The following is a 19972-nucleotide window of genomic DNA, read 5'->3' on the forward strand; positions in this document are numbered from 1 at the left end:
CCTATAAGTTCCTGGTGTCCCCTGCGCATTAGCCAAATTGGCACAGGTGCTCAGAGCAAGCAGGTCCATCACCACGAAAATTCGCTCGCAGACACGGCCCCTTTAAGAGGCACTGCCGCTGCCTCCGTCTCACTCAGCCACTCGAGACCGGGCAGCCCTGTGTCCTCGCCCTGTCCTACATTCTGCTATCACAGGGTTATCCTGGACTTCTCCCTAGTTGTATGGATTGTTCCTCTAGATCCCAGGCGATTTTTCCTTGTTGCTGCTCCTTATTACTGTTACAACTTTGATTTGGTCGTCAGAGAGATGAACAGAGCCTCTATCGTCTAAGCTATTTTTTTTCTCTCTTCTTTTTCTGGAGTTTTATTCAGGACATGTTTATCTGTCTCATTTTGGCCACCTCCTTCTGTTTGTTTCTATATATTAGGTAGAGCTGCTGTGTCTCCTGGTCTTGGCAGTGGCCTTATGTAGTGAGAGTCCTGTGGGGCCCAGTGGTGCATCTCCCTGGTCACCTGAGCTGGGTGCTCCAGGTGTATCCCGTGTGCGTTTTATGTGCCCACCTATTGTAGTTGAGCCTCGATTGCTGTTGGCACATTTTTGAGGGAAGGACTGACCCTCAAAAACTTCTGATCGCTTTGTAAGCCACTTGGAAAAAAATCTAAAATCTTATCATGACCCACAAGGCATAATATGGCTTGGTTCCTGGCTCCCTCTCCAACTCTATTTATATAGGAAAATTCTCTCTCTCGTTCAACTCTTTTGCCCTTACTCAAGCATACCAAGCAGCTTCAGTTTCAGGACACTTGTACTTGCTGTCCTACCTCAGCCTGGAGCACCTGTCCCTTGGTAAGCTCTATAGCTTACATCCTCACTTCCAGGGAGAATTTCCCATCAATCTATGTTCTCTTACATGCCTCATTTTTCTTCACTGCATTCATCACCATCTGATGTATCACACAACTATTTTCTACTCTGTCTCCCTCCACTGCAAAGTTAAGTTCTATGAGAGCAAGGACTTTGCTTTATATTCGGGTGTATCTCTAGTGCCTAGAACAATGCCTGGTTTAAAGTCAGCATTCAGGAAATATTATTGAATGAATTTGGTGAATGAATGAATGACATGGAAAAATATATTTATATATTAAGTAAAAAAAGAGATGTAAAACAATATGTATAGGATGCTTTCATGCTCTATATACCCATTGAAGAATAGGAAAAAAAAAAGATGTCAATCAAACTGTTAGCAGTATTTAAATTGTCAGTGGCTTATAGGTATTTTTTATAGTTGCTTTTCTATTTTGTAAAGTTTTTGCGATGGACAAGTATTATTTGTATACTAATAAAAAAGTGTATGCTTTTTTAAAGTAATAAATAGAAACCTACCAGTCCATTTAAGTTCTTTATGTTGTTTCTTCCTAAAGACAATATCCTCAAGTTTTCTGCAGTGGAAAAAAAGCAATTTTTTGTTTATGAGAATCATATTACACAATTGTAAATCTAATATAATAAAAATTTAATAAATTTTATATAATAAATATCCTTATATAATGAGTAAGAGAGATCATATTCATAAAAAGTGGTAATCAGGAAATAACATTGACCTATCATCTAGGGTAAACACTACAACTATAATTTCACATCATGCCAATATTAAATTTAAAAATGGTTACCTATTTGGAATTCATGATCTTAATTTTCTGGCTAGTAAAAATATTACAGGGATAAAATAAGAGTAAAAAAAATTTGAAGTTTAATTTTGAGAGCATATATATTTCAAATCTCTTATAAAATGAGGACTCACACCAGAAAACAGAAACACACTTATGTATAGTCCAATCTCACTCCACAAAGGATTAGGAGTGAAAACAATTGACTTAGTATTTTAAAAATCTTTTGCTTTCAATCTTTTAAATAACTAAATTGTGATTTGGTTTAAAAGATGCCTATTTGTATTTTTTACAAGGCTGTTTCTATTTGTACATCTATAGGCTATTTCTGGAAAAGAAAAAAAGAAAGTAGAAACAGTGGTTGCTTTGGAGAGGAACTGAAAGTATATGGTCAGAGGAAGATTTATTTTTCATTAGAACCTCTTTTGATCTATTTGCATAAAACCATGTGCATGTATTATTTTTTAAAATTAAAAAAGATTTCTAGTAAAACACAGGAAATCTCATTTCTGTTCTAAAAAAACTATTGTGATTACTTATGCATAAGTTATACATTTAGTTTTCGCAGTGGAAACTTCTATAACTACACTGTCCAATATGGTAGCTACTAGCCACATGGTTTTTTAAATGAAATACTATTAAAAATTCAGTTTCTCAGTTACACTAGCCACATTTCAAGAGTTTAACAGCTGTGTATGGCTAGTGGCAACTGTTTTGGGACCGTGCAGACATTTCTATTGGATGGCACTGTTCTATAACATCCATAATTCAGTGGTTAAGAATACAAATCCAGTTATAGAGTTCCCAATCAAACTCTATAGGGAAGCAAGCAAACCTCTTTGAATCTCAGTTTCACATGTAAAATGAAGAAATACAACATGTATTTTATAATAATATAAGCATTAAATGAGATATTTGTCTAAAACATTCAGCATAATGCTTATTCCATAGTAAGTACATAATAAATATGTGTGTGTATATGTGCTGTATATATGTGTGTCAGGCATATATAGTTATATATACTTTGGTTTTAATTTATTTAAGAAATTATTTTAAATTTTCTTATGAAAAACATCTTTCAGAACAAGAAATTTTATGAGTGATTTAATTCATGCAAAATGGTTTAAATACTGAAAAAAGAATTGGGTTCCCCCAAATCCAAATGTTGAAGTTCTAAACCCCATTACCTCATAATGTGACTCGATTTGGAGACAGGGCTTTTAAAGAAGTAATTAAGGTAAACTGGTAGAATCCAATAGGACTGGTACCCTTATAAGAGGAGATTAGAAACAGAAATAGACAGAAACAGAGGAAAGACTGTGTGGAGACAAGGCGAAAAAGACGGCCATATACAAACCAAGGGGAGAGGCCTAAGAAGAAATCAATCCCGCTGACACCTGAATCTCAGACTTCTAGCCAATAGTGAGAAAATAAATTTCTGTTGCTTAAGCTACCAAGTTTGTGGGATTTGCTGTGATAGCCCTAGCAAACTAATAAATCCATATAACTTTAAATGTGTGAAAATTAATTATTTAAGAAAAGCACATAATCGATTATTCTCTAAAGTTTCCTGATATGAAAAAATTATTATTTTAGTTTTTTCTATTTCATGCAGGATAAAAAGCTTACTTAAAAAGTTATTCATTCAACACATAATTATTGAGCATCAACTACATGCCAGGAACAGCAGTAAGCACTTGCAATATAACAAATGAATAATACAGATAAAAATTCCTGCTGTCATGAGCTAACATTCAGCAGATAGTAAACAAAATAAATACGTAGTTTAGATAGTGAGAAGTGTGAAAGAGAAAAAGAAAGGTTAAAAGAATGAAATGTCAGGGGTTTGGTAGCTGTTGACAGTTTAGATAGCCGGTGACTTCTAAATAAAGACTCAAAGGAAGTGAGGCAGCTAGCCATGAGGATATCTGGAGGAAGAACATTTACAGGCAGAGTGAACTTCAAATGCAAAGGCTTTGAAGCAGGACCACATCAGAAGTGTTAACAAAACACAAGAAGCTGGCTGAGAGAATGAGAGGAGAGTAATAGAAGATGAAATTAGAAAGATAATAGGCCTCATAGGGTATGTATGAAATAGCAGTCAAGAAATTACAGAGGATTTTGGCCTGGGTAACTGAAAGAATGGAGCTATCTGTTATCTGACAAACACAACAGAAGTTAGTTTAGCTGGGGCTGGGGAAGGATATCAGGACTCAGTTTTAAACATGTTAAGCATAAGATGTCTGCCAGACATCCAATGAGAACATCAGGCAACTGAATGTGTGAATCTGGAGTTCAGAGAAGATACCTGGGCTAGGGATGAATATTCAGGAGCCATCAGCATATAGATAGTAAAGTCATTATCTGGAAGAAATAATCTAGGGAATATGTGAAGATAGAAAAGAAAAGAGATCCAAAAACTGAGTCCTAGAGTATTCCAGCATTTAAAAGCTGGGAACATGAGACTGGGAAGAAGTAGCCGGAAAGACAGGAGGAAATGAAGGGGGAAGAAATGAACAGTGTCCTAGAAGTCAAATATTAAAGTTGCTTCAAAGAGGAAATAAATCATCCATATCGAAATACTCTGATAGGTCAACCAAGATGAAGACTGAGAAACAACCTCAGAAATTGGAGATAACAAATATATGCAACTCTTTCAAAAATAATATCTAACTGAATATATAACTCCTTTTTCAAAAAAATGCACATGAAAATGGTACTAAAAAGCTAAAAAAATCGTATTTATTGCTGTATAGGGAAATAAATTATAATATCAAAGTTAATAGATTAAGTGTTCTAACATAACACAATTATATACTTTCCATATTTTATGTGCTGCCTAAATAGAGCACCACCAGAAGGACACTTTTTCTTCATATAAAGTCCTGATGAAAATCAAAAAAAGTGTTTTAAGACTACATGTTTATTTACTTAGTAAACTGAAGGAGTATAGTTATTTTTTTACCAAAGATACGAGGCAACAAAATTTATTTTCTAACCTTTAATATGATATTATTAATATTCGCACTGTATAGGTTTTTAGTCACAGTTTTGAACATAGTGATGTCATGCAGTTTTTCAGTCGCAGTTTTGGTACAATGAATATAAAATGCCATTAGGGTTATTCTGCCTTACAAACCTGCTGTTAAATAGGAATACCTATTTATTTTAGAGCCTCTCACCATAGCAGAATAGGTAAGACTACAGTGCTCATGAAGGGAAAGGGGTGGGACACAAAGCAGCATTGTAATTCAATTATTCATATGGATCAGTTGGCTTCTTTTTGCTTTCTAATCACAAATAAACTATTCCTGGTCATAGGCTGCAGAGCACTATTTGTTACAAGCGGAACTAAAATAAGATGAGTCGAGTACAAAAAACATGGTACAAATGCCTATACTCTTTCACTTCCATGTATACATCAGACATCATTACTTGATCAAGGTACTCTTTTTCACTGAATTTTGGGACTCTTAATACATTTTCCCGAGTCACCACCAGTTAACCAAAGTTAAAATATGAGTGAAAACCCATTGCCAGCCCTATACAGAAGGCTATCCATTTTCACTATTGTCATATTCATGCTTTTACGAAAAGTATATTATCTGTATTGATAAATACTGTCGCCAGTTTAGTCTCACGTAAGCAAGTTATTACAATTACAGACAAAGCAAAAAGTAAATTGAAACATCTCAAATTGTTTAATGAGTCAATGAAAAACTGGAATAAATTGAGTCATCTTATGTACAGCTCTAATAGAAAACATTTCCTCCCCAGAACTATATAAATTCTGAATGCCAACTTTGAGTAAGGTACTGAGGAAAATGGAGATTTGGAAAATAAAAATAATAATAAGATGTGATGCTTGCCCCCAAGGAGCTCATTAGGTAGACAGAACATACTCCTCAATAAATGACTAATATTTCTTGAGCATTTATATGTACCAGGTACTATTCTAAGTCCTTTATATACACCAACTGATTTACTATTCATGATAGCTATATGAAGTAGGTAATTATTATAACCCAAGACAGACTATTATAAATGCTCTCAAAGAAGGAGTAATTGGGGGATGGAGATTAGAGACGTCCTTAAAGGGAGAAATAACATTTAAATTCAGCATTCTTAATCTTAATTTTGTTTCTTGTAGTATTTTCCTACAAGAGGAAGGGGATGTTCTCAACGAAAAGCACTGCATTAACAAGTGCACAAAATCATTAAAAAAAGAATGATGTGTTTGGGTGTGGTTCAAGCTTTTAGAAGACTCCGAATACAACATTAAGTTATTTGGTCTTTACTAAGGAAAGGGGAGACATTAAAGGTCTCTGATCTGGAGAAATGATAATGAGAATAATATTTTTAGAAAAAAAAACTCTGGTATCAGTGCTGCAGGTTAACTGACGAGCAGAAAGAAAAGAGACAAGGAGATCAATTAGGAGGCTATTACAAAGTCTTAAGACAGTGTTTTTCAAACTGTGGGAAATCAATTTAGTGGGTTGTGACAACATTTAAAAAAATAAAATTAAAAAAATTTATACTGGAACCTATGCTATTAAATATTGTTTAACCTACTTTATTCCAATTCATATGTATATTTGATATGTGTATTCATATGAATATATGTGCTGATTCATAAATTTAAATGTATTTCTTATTGTAGAAAGTAATCAAAAACATTTGATAAATACCATCTAAAGGAGAGATGATTAGGATCCTAATAAAACTGTAGCTCCTGAAAATGGAAAAGCAACAAATTATTTGAGAGCTCTTGCAAAGAATAAATAGGACTTAGTGATGAAATTGGATGTAGGGCTCGAGGGAAGTAAAGCGGGGATATGACAGGCTAAATTATGCAACACCAAAAGATGCATACTCCTAATTCCTGGAACCTATGAATGTTACCTTATATGGGAAAAAAGTACTTTGTAGATGTGATTAAGTTAGGGATCTTAAGATAGGGAGAGAATCCTCAATTATCCAGGTGTTTCCCAACTGCAATCACAGATACCAGCAAAAACGAAAGACTGACAGACAAAAAAAGAGAAGGCAATATGGCCACAGAGGCAGAGATTGGGGTGATGTAATCACCAGCAAAGGAACGTGGCAGCCATAAGAGTCTAGAAGCAGAAAGAACAGATTCTCCCCTTAAGCCTCTGGAGAGTGTATGGCTCTGTCAAAACCTTGATTTTGGCTCTATTAAACTGAGTTCAGACTTCTGACCTTCAAAACTGTGAGGGAATAAATTTCTGTTGTTTTAAGCCACCAAGTTTCAGCTGTCATAGGAAACTAACTCAAGGAGTCAGAGGCTTTGCCAACTGGGTAGGTAGTAATGTCAATAACAAAGACCAAAAAAAGGATAGTGAGGAATTAAATTTTAAATATAATAAATACGAAACACAAATCTGACCAAAAATATATAATAAGAAATCTGATTTTTTATTTAAGATATCTCAATTCTAATTCTATAAAAGCTTTAAAATGTCTTTAAAGTATGCAAGTCTCATGCATCTGTACTTTTCTTTGGATAATCAAACTTAAGACAGATGGTTTATGTATTCTCTCTGTTATCTGACAATTACTGTGGTTAAAACAGGTGCCAGCTTCTGGATTATGTAGTTTCTCTGGAATATTATTTCTAATAACTAGAAAATCTAAGAACCATCTGTTATCGTGGATCACTTACTTAAGCCATTCAGGTTGGCAATTTTTTCAATGCAGTTTGTAGACAGTGAAAGCTTCCTTTAAAAGAACAAAGGAAAACTTGAATTAATATAAAAAAATGTAAATGGTATATCAGAAATTATTTTTCAAGCATCCAAAGGAGATGATATTTAATAAGTCATATTTCCTTTTGACAATGAATCCTTTTTTCCCCTCAGACATGGCATGTATTCCTTCATTTCGAAATCTTCATACTTTTTTTCTGATTACAAAAGTTAATATATACTTATTGTAGGAAATTTAAAAAAAACCTTCTTGAGGGCAATTTGGTGTTATCTTTTAAATATTTTAATGCATGCATACTTTGATTCAGTAATTCATTTTTAGGAATACATCTTCTTAAAACATAAATAGAAATGCCAAAGATGTGTATATATGTATATATGTATATATCTATACAAGTTGCTCAGTATATATCTATATATACATATATACATATATATACACACACATACATATATATATACATATACACATATAGATTATTGGTTATATTACAGTAATAGAAAAAAAAATGGGGAAATCTATAAACATCCATCAACTGAGGAACAAATAATAAGATACTATGCTACCACTAAAACAAATGAGATTAGGCTATAAATGCTAACTTGGGAAGATGTCCGTGATATGTAATTAAGTGTAAAAACCATCTAGCAGAACAATACATTTTATATGATCCTTTTTTTGTAAAAAGCAGAGCTATATATATGCATTTATAGAGATATTTATTTTCTCATACAAATCATTCAGAAATGTATATTGTAAGAAGTCACATGTAATCCTAACTACCCCACACATTCCTCCAAAGATACTTTTAATACTTAGTATATATTTATCTAGATTTTTTCTATACATACTTTAATTATATAAAAACAAATTTTTAAAGGGAGCATAATTACACATTCGTAGTCCTCCTTTCTTGACAAAATGTTTACTAAGTAAATTTCATGCAAAAAAATAATAAAAGCTAATTTTATTAAATTCTTCATGTGTTCCCAGTATTCTAAGTACTTTACGCATATTATCTATTTTAACCATCACAACAATCCTATGAAATAAGTGTTATTGTTATCCATATTTTACAAATGAGGAAACTGAGGAACAAAGATGTTAAGCAATTTGCCTAATATTACATAGCCAGAAAGTGGCAGAGCCAAACTTAAAACTCCCAAAATTTGACTCTAGCACACGTGATCACATCCTTTCTGATTTGACGCAAAGGGGAATTAGTCATTGATTTATTTGAAACAGCAAAATCAATTACTGTTCAGTGTAAATTATTGGTCAAATCTGCATATTTTCTAATAATCCCCTCTCCCAAGAATTACTAGTAAAAAATGGAGTTTCTTAAATCTGGGAATATGGTTGGGGGATAGTTTTTTAATTGTTGTTTGGGTAACTTGCCCAAAGAGACTGTTAGGTAAAATATGAATAGGTTTTCTTTCTAAGCAGTTTCCATGGTACTTCGGTATGGGGTAAAAACCCTTCTCAAATATTTGCCTTTGAGATGCTTTATGATAAAAATCATGCTTTATGATAAAAAGGTATTTGACCACTTTGAAATAATGTTCTTGGAAATCATGCTTTTGAAGCCAAAAAAACATCTAAGGTAGATTTGTACGTAATTCTCTGTGCTTTCATCACAAAGGACAGGTTACACACAATAACTAAATATGTTTGCCTTTCCCTTTAATTTCAAAGACATATTAATTAGTCTAATGCATAGGTTCACAAATATGTGTCTAAGAATCACCCAAGTTGCTCAGTATAAATACAGACTCCTAGGTTTCATCAGTAGATAGTCTGTTTCATAAATGTGGAGTGGGGTTTACCTCCTGCATAAGGAGATTCTTATGTAGGTAGTCAGGGGACCATATTTAGAAAAACAGAGGGTGAAGAAATCAGAAAGAATCCCAAGTGCTTCTATAACATTCTACAGCCTTGATAAGAGATATAGCAGCCTGAGAGCATGGTCACAAGGTGTCATGAGAAAACTGCCACAGAACTCTGCTAAAAAGTGTGTAGAATATTTAGAAAATAGTTAACAGGAATTAATATAGACCTGATACTTAAAAGTCATAGGACAATAAGATTATAAAATAATAAGTGTAACTTGGTCCCAATTAGAAAGCTCTTTATCAAAATGCTAATGATGGATGTCAAAAGGTGGTGCAATTTTATATCTGGTTGATAGAAAATCCCCTTCTTTGTGCTTTTTATATTTTCTAGATGTTTTACAATATTTTTATAATTTGAAAAATTTTTTTAAAAACAATCTCTTAGGCCTCTAGTAAGTATAGTACTGACTTTAGTGGATAATTTTATAAGAGAAAATACTAGATTTTATAACAGAGTAATAATTTTATATTATTTAGCTTCTTTCAAGAACAAGGAAATTTCTAGTTTCCTGGCAAATTATAAAAATTATACTGTAAACATATATTGTATTGCACAGGATTACACTATTAAAATCTTATAAACCAATAATCTTTTATGTTTGTTCATTGCCAAAGGGAAATTAATTAAGAAAAAAAAAGTGAAGATCACAGAAAACACTTTTCTAGTTTGTGTATTTATAAAAAGAAGAGAAATTTAACAACAGTACTAGAAGGATGAATAAAGACAGGAAAACTTACTCGCAATTAGCAAGCATGGACAAGGATGCATCCATCTTCTCTATAGGGGGAATCTGGGCATAAAGCTTTATCTCTTTGGCTTCGGATGGCTTCTGACTGGTTTTCTCTTCCTGTGACAAAAATTGATTTGGAAGAAAATGATCCCTGATTGTCATGTGGAACTAAAGAAAGCAAGATTTCCCAAGACTTTTCAAAGCAATTAGTAGAAGTTAATAATTCTGTGCATTCTTTATGGTTCACTTACTGAAAACATTTACTTACTGGCCCTGATAACTAGGCTTCCACATGGCTGACTCAGATAATTCATCGTTAGGTCCTAACTAAAGGGAAAAATGATGAAAATAAAATAACTTGAATATCTTTAATATTTAAAATCCCTTGCTTCTTCTCTGAAAGAACACCAAATAGAAGATGACCCGGTACGGCAGGAAGCCCCGGAGGCCCAGGGGGCCCTGGGATGGGAGGCTGCAGCAGGTGGCATTGAGGATTTGGCAGTGGCGTCCAGAGTAGAAGTCGTGGCCAAGGCCATAGCGAGGGTGAGGCCATGGCTATGGAGCTCGCAGAGGTAAGGCCAAGGACAAGGAATAGATCCCAGTCATCAAGCTGGGCCACCTGGTCAAGGACATAAAGATCAAGCCCCTGGAGGAGAATCTATCTCTTCTCCCTGCCAATCAAGAAATCTGAGATCATTGACCTTTTCTTGGGGGCATCTCTCAAGGATGAGATTTTGAAAATTGTGCAGTTGCAAAAGCAGACCCACAGTGGCCAGAAGACTCGGTTCAAGGCATTTGTCGCCATCGGGAACTACAATGGACATGTCTGTTTGGGTGTTGAGTGTTCCAAGGAGGTAGCCACTGCCATCTATAGGGCCATCATCCTGGCTAAGCTCTCCATTGCCCCTGTGAGGCGAGGCTGGGGGAACAAGATCTGCAGCCCCACATCATTCCTTGCAAGATGACTGGCCACTGTGGCTCTGTGCCATGTGCCTCGTCCCTGTCCCCAGGGGCACTGGCATTGTCTCAGCCCCTGTGCCCAAGATGCTGTTGGTAAGCTGGTATCGTGGACGGCTACACCTCAGCCAGGGGCTGCACTGCCACCCTAGGCAACTTTGCCATGGCCACATTTGATGCCTTCTTTAAGACCTATAGCTATCCCACCCCTGACCCCTGGAAGGAGACCGTGTTCGCCAAGTCTCCCTCGCAGGAATTCACTGACCATCTCGTAATGACCCACACCAGAATTTCTGTGCAGAGGACCCGGAATCCAGCTGTGGCCACCACATAATTTTATACAAGAAAAATAAAGTGAATTGAGCCTGTTAAAAAATAAAATAAAATCCCTTAAACATCTATCAATCAATAAACAAAAACAAAACGCAATAACAAAAACAATTTCTTGGGAAGAATTCTTGTCCCTAAAACAACCTTTCCTTAAATATCAGATTCAGAACTGTATAATCAACTGTTTTCTTTATTGTCTCATCTATCTTTTTCCATATACAGTTCAGTCTGAGCTAGAACCCCAAAATGCCAAGAATTTTTGAAGATATTCTCTTTGCACCACAGCTGAGGTAAAGACTATTTGTTCTATAATAATTTACTTCTAAATTCTACCTTAGAGTTTAATTTTGGTACTAAGTATGCAATTTAAAATTTAATTACTAGCATACGATACCTAATAATATTTTCTAAGTACCACAATACTTAGAGTTAGTTCTATCTTGCCAACAAAACAGGGAGCTCCTAAAGCTTGACCATTTCCTTTGCTTTCCTATGTTTTCTATAACCTAGTGTAATATAAGACACAAAAGAGGCTTCTTTTAAAAAATCAAATCGTAACATCAATAATAAAAAATATACAATCAATTGAAAGAAAGAGATCTAATACGCATCCGCTCATTAGTTATTTTGTGCCATAAATTTGTAGGTTAGAGGAGGAGAAACTGACACCTAGCAGATTTTCAATAAATGATGAACTCATAATCAGTGAGTGAGCTTGATGTCTTCAAATAATCTTAAAGTCAAAGATTTATGGTCACATAGTAATCTAGAAATAGATTACAAAGACAAACAAAGAAACAAGTCAATCATTTGTTGTTATAAGTAAATCAAATGAAGTTCGAAAATCCAATTCAAGGAAAATCTAAGCCTACTCTATTCTTTTTTTTCTTTAACAAAACACATTTTCTAGCAATCAAACAGAAATGTTTTTTAAATGCAATTAGAGTACAAAGTTTATAAGCACTAAAACAAGAATTCAAATATTTCATTATCTTATCTTCTTTGTCTATTTTCCCTAGATACCAAGTCTCCTGAAAGACTTTTTATTCAAATCCCAGTTACAAAAGCAAAAGATATAATAGTATGCAAAAAGCTATTGATGACATAGACAAATAACTTATCACTGGGCATGGAAATTAAGGAACTATCTATATACCCTATGGAAATTTGATCTATAATGCTGAATTAACTGTTCAAACTTTATAGAATGTTTATTAAAATATTGGTTTATATTTAATGCATATTTTTCAATGCAGTTTCCCTTCTAATATTACTATATACTTTAGTATTCTTTCCAGCTTTATTGAGATATAACTGACATTATAACTTTGTATAAGTTTAAGGTGTGTGACTGATGGTTTGATACATGTATATATTGTAAAATAATTATCACAATAAGGTTAATTAACACATCCATCACCTCACACAATTATTTTTTTGTGCTAACATTTAAAATCTCTTAGCAACTTGCAAATATATTACAGTATTATTAACTATAGTCATCATGTTGTACATTAAATCTCCAGAATTTATATACCTTATAATTGAAGGTTTGTACCCTTTGACCAACATCGCCCCATTTTCCCCACTCCTCAACCCCTGACAAACACCATTCTACTCTGTTTCTATGAGTTTGGCTCTTTTAGATTCTACATGTAAGTGAGGTCATACAATATTTATCTTTCTCTGAGTTATTTCACTTAGGATGATGCTCTCAAAGTTCATCCATTTGCCACAAATGGCAGAATTTCCTTTTTTATGGCTGAATAACATTCCATAGATAGATATTTAGATTGTTTCCAGGTCTTGGCTCTTGTGGATAATGCTGCAGTGAACATGGGGGTACAGATAGCTCTTCAAGATAGTGAACTAATTTTCTTCACATATATATCTACAAGTGGGACTGCTAGATCATATGGTAGTTCTATTTTAAATTTTTTGAGGAACCTCCATACTATTTTTCATAGTGGTTATACGAATTTACATTCCCACCAACAGTACACAGGGTTCCTTTTTTCCACATCCTCGCCAACACTTATCTTTTGTCTTTTTGATCATAGCCATTTTCATAGATATGAGGTGATATCTCATTATGGTTTCCATCTGCATTTTCTTGATGATCAGTGATGGTGAGCATCACTTCAGTATTTGTATTTGAGGTCTTTTCGGTTGTCTATGTGTAATTTTTGTTTGTCCACACTGGATATCTGTTCTAACTTCCAAGAGGCTAAAACCATCATCTGTCTAAAGCCTAGATAATCCACAACACATACCAATCTATCACTTGAAAATGACAAAGTGTAATGATGATAAAGTTGAAAAATAAAATGTACTGTAACACAGAGATTCCAGTCATCCTACAGCAATAAATGAATCAGCCTTTCTATTTAAATTTTAAATTTTCCAGTGGTCAGATTTTTTTAATTGAAATTTTTATTGAGACATTTGAAGATCCACCTACAGTTATAAAACATCATAGAGATACCCTGTACATTTTGCCCAGTTTTCTGCAATGGTAACATTTTTAAAACTATAGTATAATATCACCACCAGGATATTAATATTGATACAATCCACCGATTTAAATCAGATTTTCCCAATTTTACCTGTAAGCATTTGTACATATGAGTGTGTTTGTGTGTGTCTATTAAGTTCAATACGACTTTATCATCTGTGTAGGTTCCACCTAGACAGTTAAGATAGCTAAACAGTTCCAATACCACGAAGATCCCTTGTATTGAATGGTCAGTTTTAAATAACTATCCAAAATTTCTCCTTGTATGGTTTCTAAAAGAAGTAAAAACTCATATACTCACCCATCTGGCTAAGGCTTCTTTGATTGTTGTTGCTTTTGCCTTTAAAAGAGAAAGAAAAACAAGGCTGTCTTACTGGTGTAATATGTTGATTCAATTCTCATGCAATAATTATTAGTCTTTATATCTACCATTAAAAAGGTTAATACTTTCTTTGAGACCTTATATGAAAAGAGTGTGTTTTAATTTCCTGAAATCAGAATGATTTATTTAAATACCTCTCAGAAAAATTAAGGAAAGCATGATGTAATGCTCACATACGTCACTCCTACTTGGATTACAAAAACTATATAGCTTTCAACACTTGATATTAAAATATATCTTGTTTCATTGATTTTAAGATCTACATATTCTTTTACATTTTAACATCATTGAAATTTGAATGCAACCAGGAACAATTTACAGTTGGAGTGGCCAGGTGGCCGTGGTAAAGTTTTAGAAAAACATTAACCATTTGATTTCATATACATATATTCCTTTTTATGTTTGCAAAGGAGTACATATAATAAAAGTCTATGTGCCTAAATACATTTTTAAAAACTGTCAATAAGTACAAAATAAAAATTCTAAGTGATAGGAAACTGTCATAGTTTAATTCCAACTTCTTACTTTTCTTTCTTAGAAGAACATAAAATAACGTTGCATCTTATAAATAATAGTATCTTAGATTCAATTTATTATGATATATAAAACTTTAAAGATGAGCAAAGGAAGACATCCTTTGGATTATTATTGTTAGAGTTTATTAAAAAGAAAAGAGAGAACCCCCCCAAAAAAAACAAAAGGAAATTTTTAAAGGTCTATATCATTATGTCTAGAAAGTAAAGACATACTAATAAATAACCCTTGGGTTAAAGAAAACTATAAATTAAAGTAAAATAATAAAATAAAAGACAAAAATGTCAAAATTTGAGAAATATGTATAACCCTAAAAAGGAAATTTATAGCTACATTTATTGCCTCAGAAGAGAAAAAAAGAGAAAACAAATAAGCTAAGCATTCAAAATATTTGAAAAAGTACATAATTGCAAACCCAAAGAAGGCAGAAGGAAATACAAAGGAAGAAGTCACTGAGATAAAGAATATAGGGGAAAAGAGATTAATAAAACTAAAAGTTAGTTCTTAAATCTCTGGCAAGCCTGATTGAGCAAAAAAGAGAGATATACAAACTAAAAATATAGACTGAATAAGGAAAAATAACAGATAACAGATTTTAAAAATAAAACATTATAAGCAAATATATGGTAATAAGTTTGAAAACCTAGACAAAGCATGCATTTGTAGAAGAAAAAAAAAAAGAGAAAAGTGCCAAAACTGTCACAGGAATCAGAAAACTTGAATAGACCAATAACTATTTAAAACATTAAAAAGATAATCAACGAGATCTACCTTCCTCCTCCCCTCGTAAAGCTCCAACCCGAGATAATTTTACAAGTGAGTTCTACCGAGCTTTCAAGGAACAGATACTCTATTATTCAAGTTGTTTCAGAAACCAGAAAAAGAGGGAAAGCCACCAACTTATTTTGAGGCTAGAATAACTTGATGTCATAACCAGATAAGGAGGTCTCTTTACTTCTCAACACAGATTTGAAAAGTCTCAATATAGTATTAGATCTCCAAAGCCAATGGTCATAATGATCACAATCAAAAACGGCTTATCCCAAGAGCATAAGGATTGTTTAACAAAAAAAATCTATAAATGTAAATCATTTATTAATGGATTAAAGGGGGGAATCACATTTATTTCAATAAATGCTGAAAAAGCACTTGATGAAGTTCTACATTTGATATTAAAAGCTTTTAACTAAGAGTTAAAGAGAAATTCTTACTTGATAAAAGCTACATACCAAAAAGCTATAACAAAAACCATACTTAACGGATAAATTTATTCATTTCAGCAAATATTCATTGAGTATCTACTTATGTACGAACATGTATCTACATGCTTAAGATATACCAATGAACAAAACAAAGATCTCTGCCATCATGGAACTTACATCTATTGGCAAGAGATGGATGGTAAGTAATATAATTTAAAAATAAAGAAATTATACAATTACTAAAGAAAAGAAAATGCTGAGTTTGGTAAGAGGTATCAGGATATGTAAATATGTGTATGGAGGATGTTTATTTTAAATAAGGTGATCAAGGTGAGCCAAACTGGAAAGGTAACATTAAAAGTATTCTAAGATCCCAAACACATTAAGATGTCTACTATCATTACTACTATTTAACAAGATACAAGAGATCTTTATCAATGTGATAATAAGGAGAAATACAAATTGGCATGATTAAAAGGAGGAAATAAAAACACTGTGCAAATGATCATCTATGTAGAAAATACAATAGGATAAACTAACAAATATTCGAACTGGAGTTCAACAAGTGAAGAACATTGTTGACAAAGTAAACAAAAACTGGGAGAAGATATTTTCCATATAAAACCAATAAAAGACTAATATTGACAAAAATAAAAACATGAATAGAAAATTCACAAAAACTGAAATCGAGATGACTAACAAGAATACCATCAAGTATTCAAACTCACTGAAAATCAGAGAAACGCAATGGAGGTTCCATGGAATATGGTGAACATTCTGGACTCTGAAAATCAGAGAACTGCAGAGTAAAACAATGGGATACTAAAATACATCCTCAGATTGGCAAGAGTTAGAAAGTTACAGTGCCTAAATTAAATTAAGATAAATTAAGTATGCATAGACCCTGTGACTCTGCAATGCCACTCCTGGGTTTACTTTTCCAGAAAAATCCTTGTGTGGGTTCATAAAAAGACACATGAGAACACTTTCATGTTGGAAGCAATCTAGGTGTCTAGAAATTGGTTTATAAGGTCACTAGTTCCCTGTAGATAGCAGGAATCTAAAACTGAAAGGCCTAAAGAACCATTGGACATCATTAATAGGTAAAGCTGCCCATATAGAGAGCTTTTATTTGGCTCTAGAAAACTACTGGTAGGTGAGACTTGGGACAAGAACTACCCTAATATCACATTTCTTCAAATATGAAAACTTCATTCATTGAAAATAACATCCTCATTTTATGTACCATTAAGAAAGAAAAGATGCTGCCAATTATATGGCACCTTCATATTTCAGTAATATGAAAATGTGGGGAAAAATGTATCTGAAGTAGATTATTTCTGATTTTTCAGAGAAGCCAGAAATCTGGGTTTTGATGTAAAACAGGACCACTTTTAAGACACTAAAATTTAATTTTTTAGAATTAAAAAACTATGTGGGCCTGTATTTCTGGGGGATCCCAGAACTAACAGTTTGCAGCCTCAGCTAGCTTCATCTAATTACTGGTACCGATTCTCTATTTGAAGATTTTCAATAATTCTCATGGTTAATGCTTTCAGAATTATTTAGACCTGATTATTTAGTCACTTGAATATAAACCTAGGTTCCAGAACTTTTTACTTAACTTGGCAGTGGTACTGGCTAAATGACTTGGAATAAAGTATGGAAAGCAGGTGAAAAACTACTTTTGGTTGAGGGTGGGCATGACTTCTTCATCACTTCAATTTCTTGGGCTCAGTCTCTGCCCATTTAAGCAGCACTGGAATCACGAAAGGAAGACAACTACTTATAACTATTCTTCATAAACATCTCCATCCGGCAGGACAATCACATACTTTGATAAATAACTGTGGCTGGGTCTGTAACTAACCAACAACATCCCTTTTCAAACTTCTAGTTGTAGCTGCCAAGTATGTAAGCAAAACAGTGCGCATTTTAAGCAGCAGTTGAGGAGCATCAATAGGTACTTCACTATTGAAAATCACTACTTCACAAAGGTCTTTGATTGGATAGACCGCTTACAGATTTAAAAGCAAAGGCTGCACTTCTCAGTGTGGTGGGGTGCTCTCCAATTTTAGAATAACGGGGTGCATTGTCAAAATCCACATTCCTGAGCCCTCTGGATGATATTAAAACTTCATAATCTGCATTCCGACAAGTTCATAGTACTAAAGCCAATTAAAATCATACTTATGGCATACTGAAATTTGAGAAACATTACCCTAATACATTCTATCAGAGTGGGTTTTACAATGTTACCTAATAACTGCACTCACAGTCATCCAGAGGCCACCCTGGGCACATCACAGGTTTCGAATACTGCTGCAGTCGGTGTTACACACACACCCCTCATAAACAGCTCCCCCCTCCACCTCGCCAGCGGGGGTAATTACTTCTACGTAAAGAGATATCCTTATTCACACTCTCCCTTCCATCACCTTTCCCACTCAAATCTGCATTTTCGAGAATTTCCTGCTCTTTGCCCACCCCTCCTTTCTTTGCCAAAATCCCTCAACATTAAGCCAACCTCTGATCCTCCCCAGGCCGCCCTCACCCCTGACCACCCGGTGCCAGGGCTTCTCCTTCACCCAGGCCTCTGACTCCACGGAGTCAGCATCCGCTACCCGCTCCCTTCCGCTGTCCGAGGACACCCTCCGCCCTTCCAGCCCTAAACACTCCTCAGTCACCCTTTCCATTTCTAATCTCTTCTCAGCTTTGGCTACGAGGCCTGGAAGGTACTCACCATTCCGGCGGTTGCTACTGTCACTGCTCTGGTTGCTAGGGCCCGCGGGGGGTCAGTGCGCGTGCGCACTTCTTGGCGTTCGCGGATCCCTATCCCAGGAGCGGTCCTTTTTCTCCGCCCTCAAGGTGGGGCGAGCGGGGCATTGTGGGACTGCTTGGCGGCCGCTGGGGTCTTCCTGCTCCGCTGCCATTCGCTCCCCAGGGGCTGCAGCGTGGCGCTCAAGATTTGAGAGCGTAACCGCGCAGAGTGGTCAGATGTGCTTTACCTTACCGAAAGCAATTTCAGCTAATCTGGAATGACGTCCTGCCGAAAGTTTAAAACTGTAAAACTTCCCTATTACAATCTCCTTTCCCATAAAAGAATTGTAAAATTGTTTCCCTGCAGATTGCCCTTCCGCCTCTTCTCTAGATGCCGGGAGCTAAATTAGGCCGACTTTCTTCAGTTACCTTCCCCAAGCCCCTCCAGGGAGCCAGAGGCAGCTGAAAACAGAAAATAGGTTTCACATAATGGAGATGTCTTTTTACCCCCAACTTTCAAATTAGCCAAAACATGTAAATATATATAGAGAGATATAGATATAGATATAGATATAGATATCTATATCTTCAAATACGAAAACTTCATTAATTGAAAATAACATCCTCATTTTATATATATTCAGGTGCTAGGGATAAGGAGAAATAGAACACATGTATACACGGCTGTTTATAACTGATATAGCCTTTATGGGAGGACAGTTGGCAATATGTATTAAATGCTTTAAAAACTTTGCACCTCTGTGACCCAGCAGTTCCACTTCTAGGACTTCATCTTGAAGAAATAATCACACAAGTGTACAGAGATATATGTTCGAAGTTTTAATAGCAAGAAGAGAGAAATCCAAATGTCAACAAAAAAGAATTGGTATTATTGAACAGCTAAACAATGAAAGAATATACTACCATTAAAAATGTTGCTGAAATGCTAAGAGAAGAGAGGAGGCATTTGAAAAATGCAAAGCAAAGGGCTTGCAGAAATGACCTACTCAGCCAGTTAAAGTCCATTCCTAACTGTCCTCTCCCCACCTCCAGGACTAGCTAACATGTTTTCCCATAGCTTCCTCCCCCAGCTCAAGGACTCTCCAGCTTACATCTGTTGATTCATGGCTTTCCAACCAACTAATGTTCTTCCTTATCTCTGTAGCTGTGTAGGAACAACAAGACTGTATATAACTGCCTGTTATGTTACAATTGGGACTCAGCTTTTGGATAGGAATTGGCTGAGCAGGTGCTGGCATTAATAAGTGCTGCTTC

General features: G+C 34.6%; 1 protein-coding gene across 3 annotated transcripts in view; it reads right to left on the reverse strand.

Moving 5' to 3' along the window:
• Positions 1 to 18784, reverse strand: part of DNAL1 (dynein axonemal light chain 1) — a 36880-nt gene extending 18096 nt beyond the window's left edge. Inside the window, exons 1-6 of one of the 3 annotated variants that reach the window (XM_023537052.1) lie at positions 18681 to 18719; positions 14121 to 14159; positions 11240 to 11339; positions 10025 to 10134; positions 7351 to 7406; positions 1384 to 1439 (exon numbers count right to left, since the gene is read on the reverse strand). In XM_023537052.1, coding sequence (XP_023392820.1) covers positions 1384 to 1439; positions 7351 to 7406; positions 10025 to 10134; positions 11240 to 11242 — 225 coding nt within the window. In that variant the 5' untranslated portion in view covers positions 11243 to 11339; positions 14121 to 14159; positions 18681 to 18719. Of the gene's footprint in view, positions 1 to 1383; positions 1440 to 7350; positions 7407 to 10024; positions 10135 to 11239; positions 11340 to 14120; positions 14160 to 16665; positions 16682 to 18680 lie in introns of those variants that run through there. The other 2 variants (XM_023537053.1, XM_011370896.2) reach the window with 2 other exon arrangements.
• Between the last annotated feature and the right edge of the window lie 1188 nt (positions 18785 to 19972).

This window comes from Pteropus vampyrus, unplaced genomic scaffold, assembly GCF_000151845.1.
Source record: "Pteropus vampyrus isolate Shadow unplaced genomic scaffold, Pvam_2.0 Scaffold177, whole genome shotgun sequence".
NCBI classification, from domain to species: domain Eukaryota; kingdom Metazoa; phylum Chordata; class Mammalia; order Chiroptera; family Pteropodidae; genus Pteropus; species Pteropus vampyrus.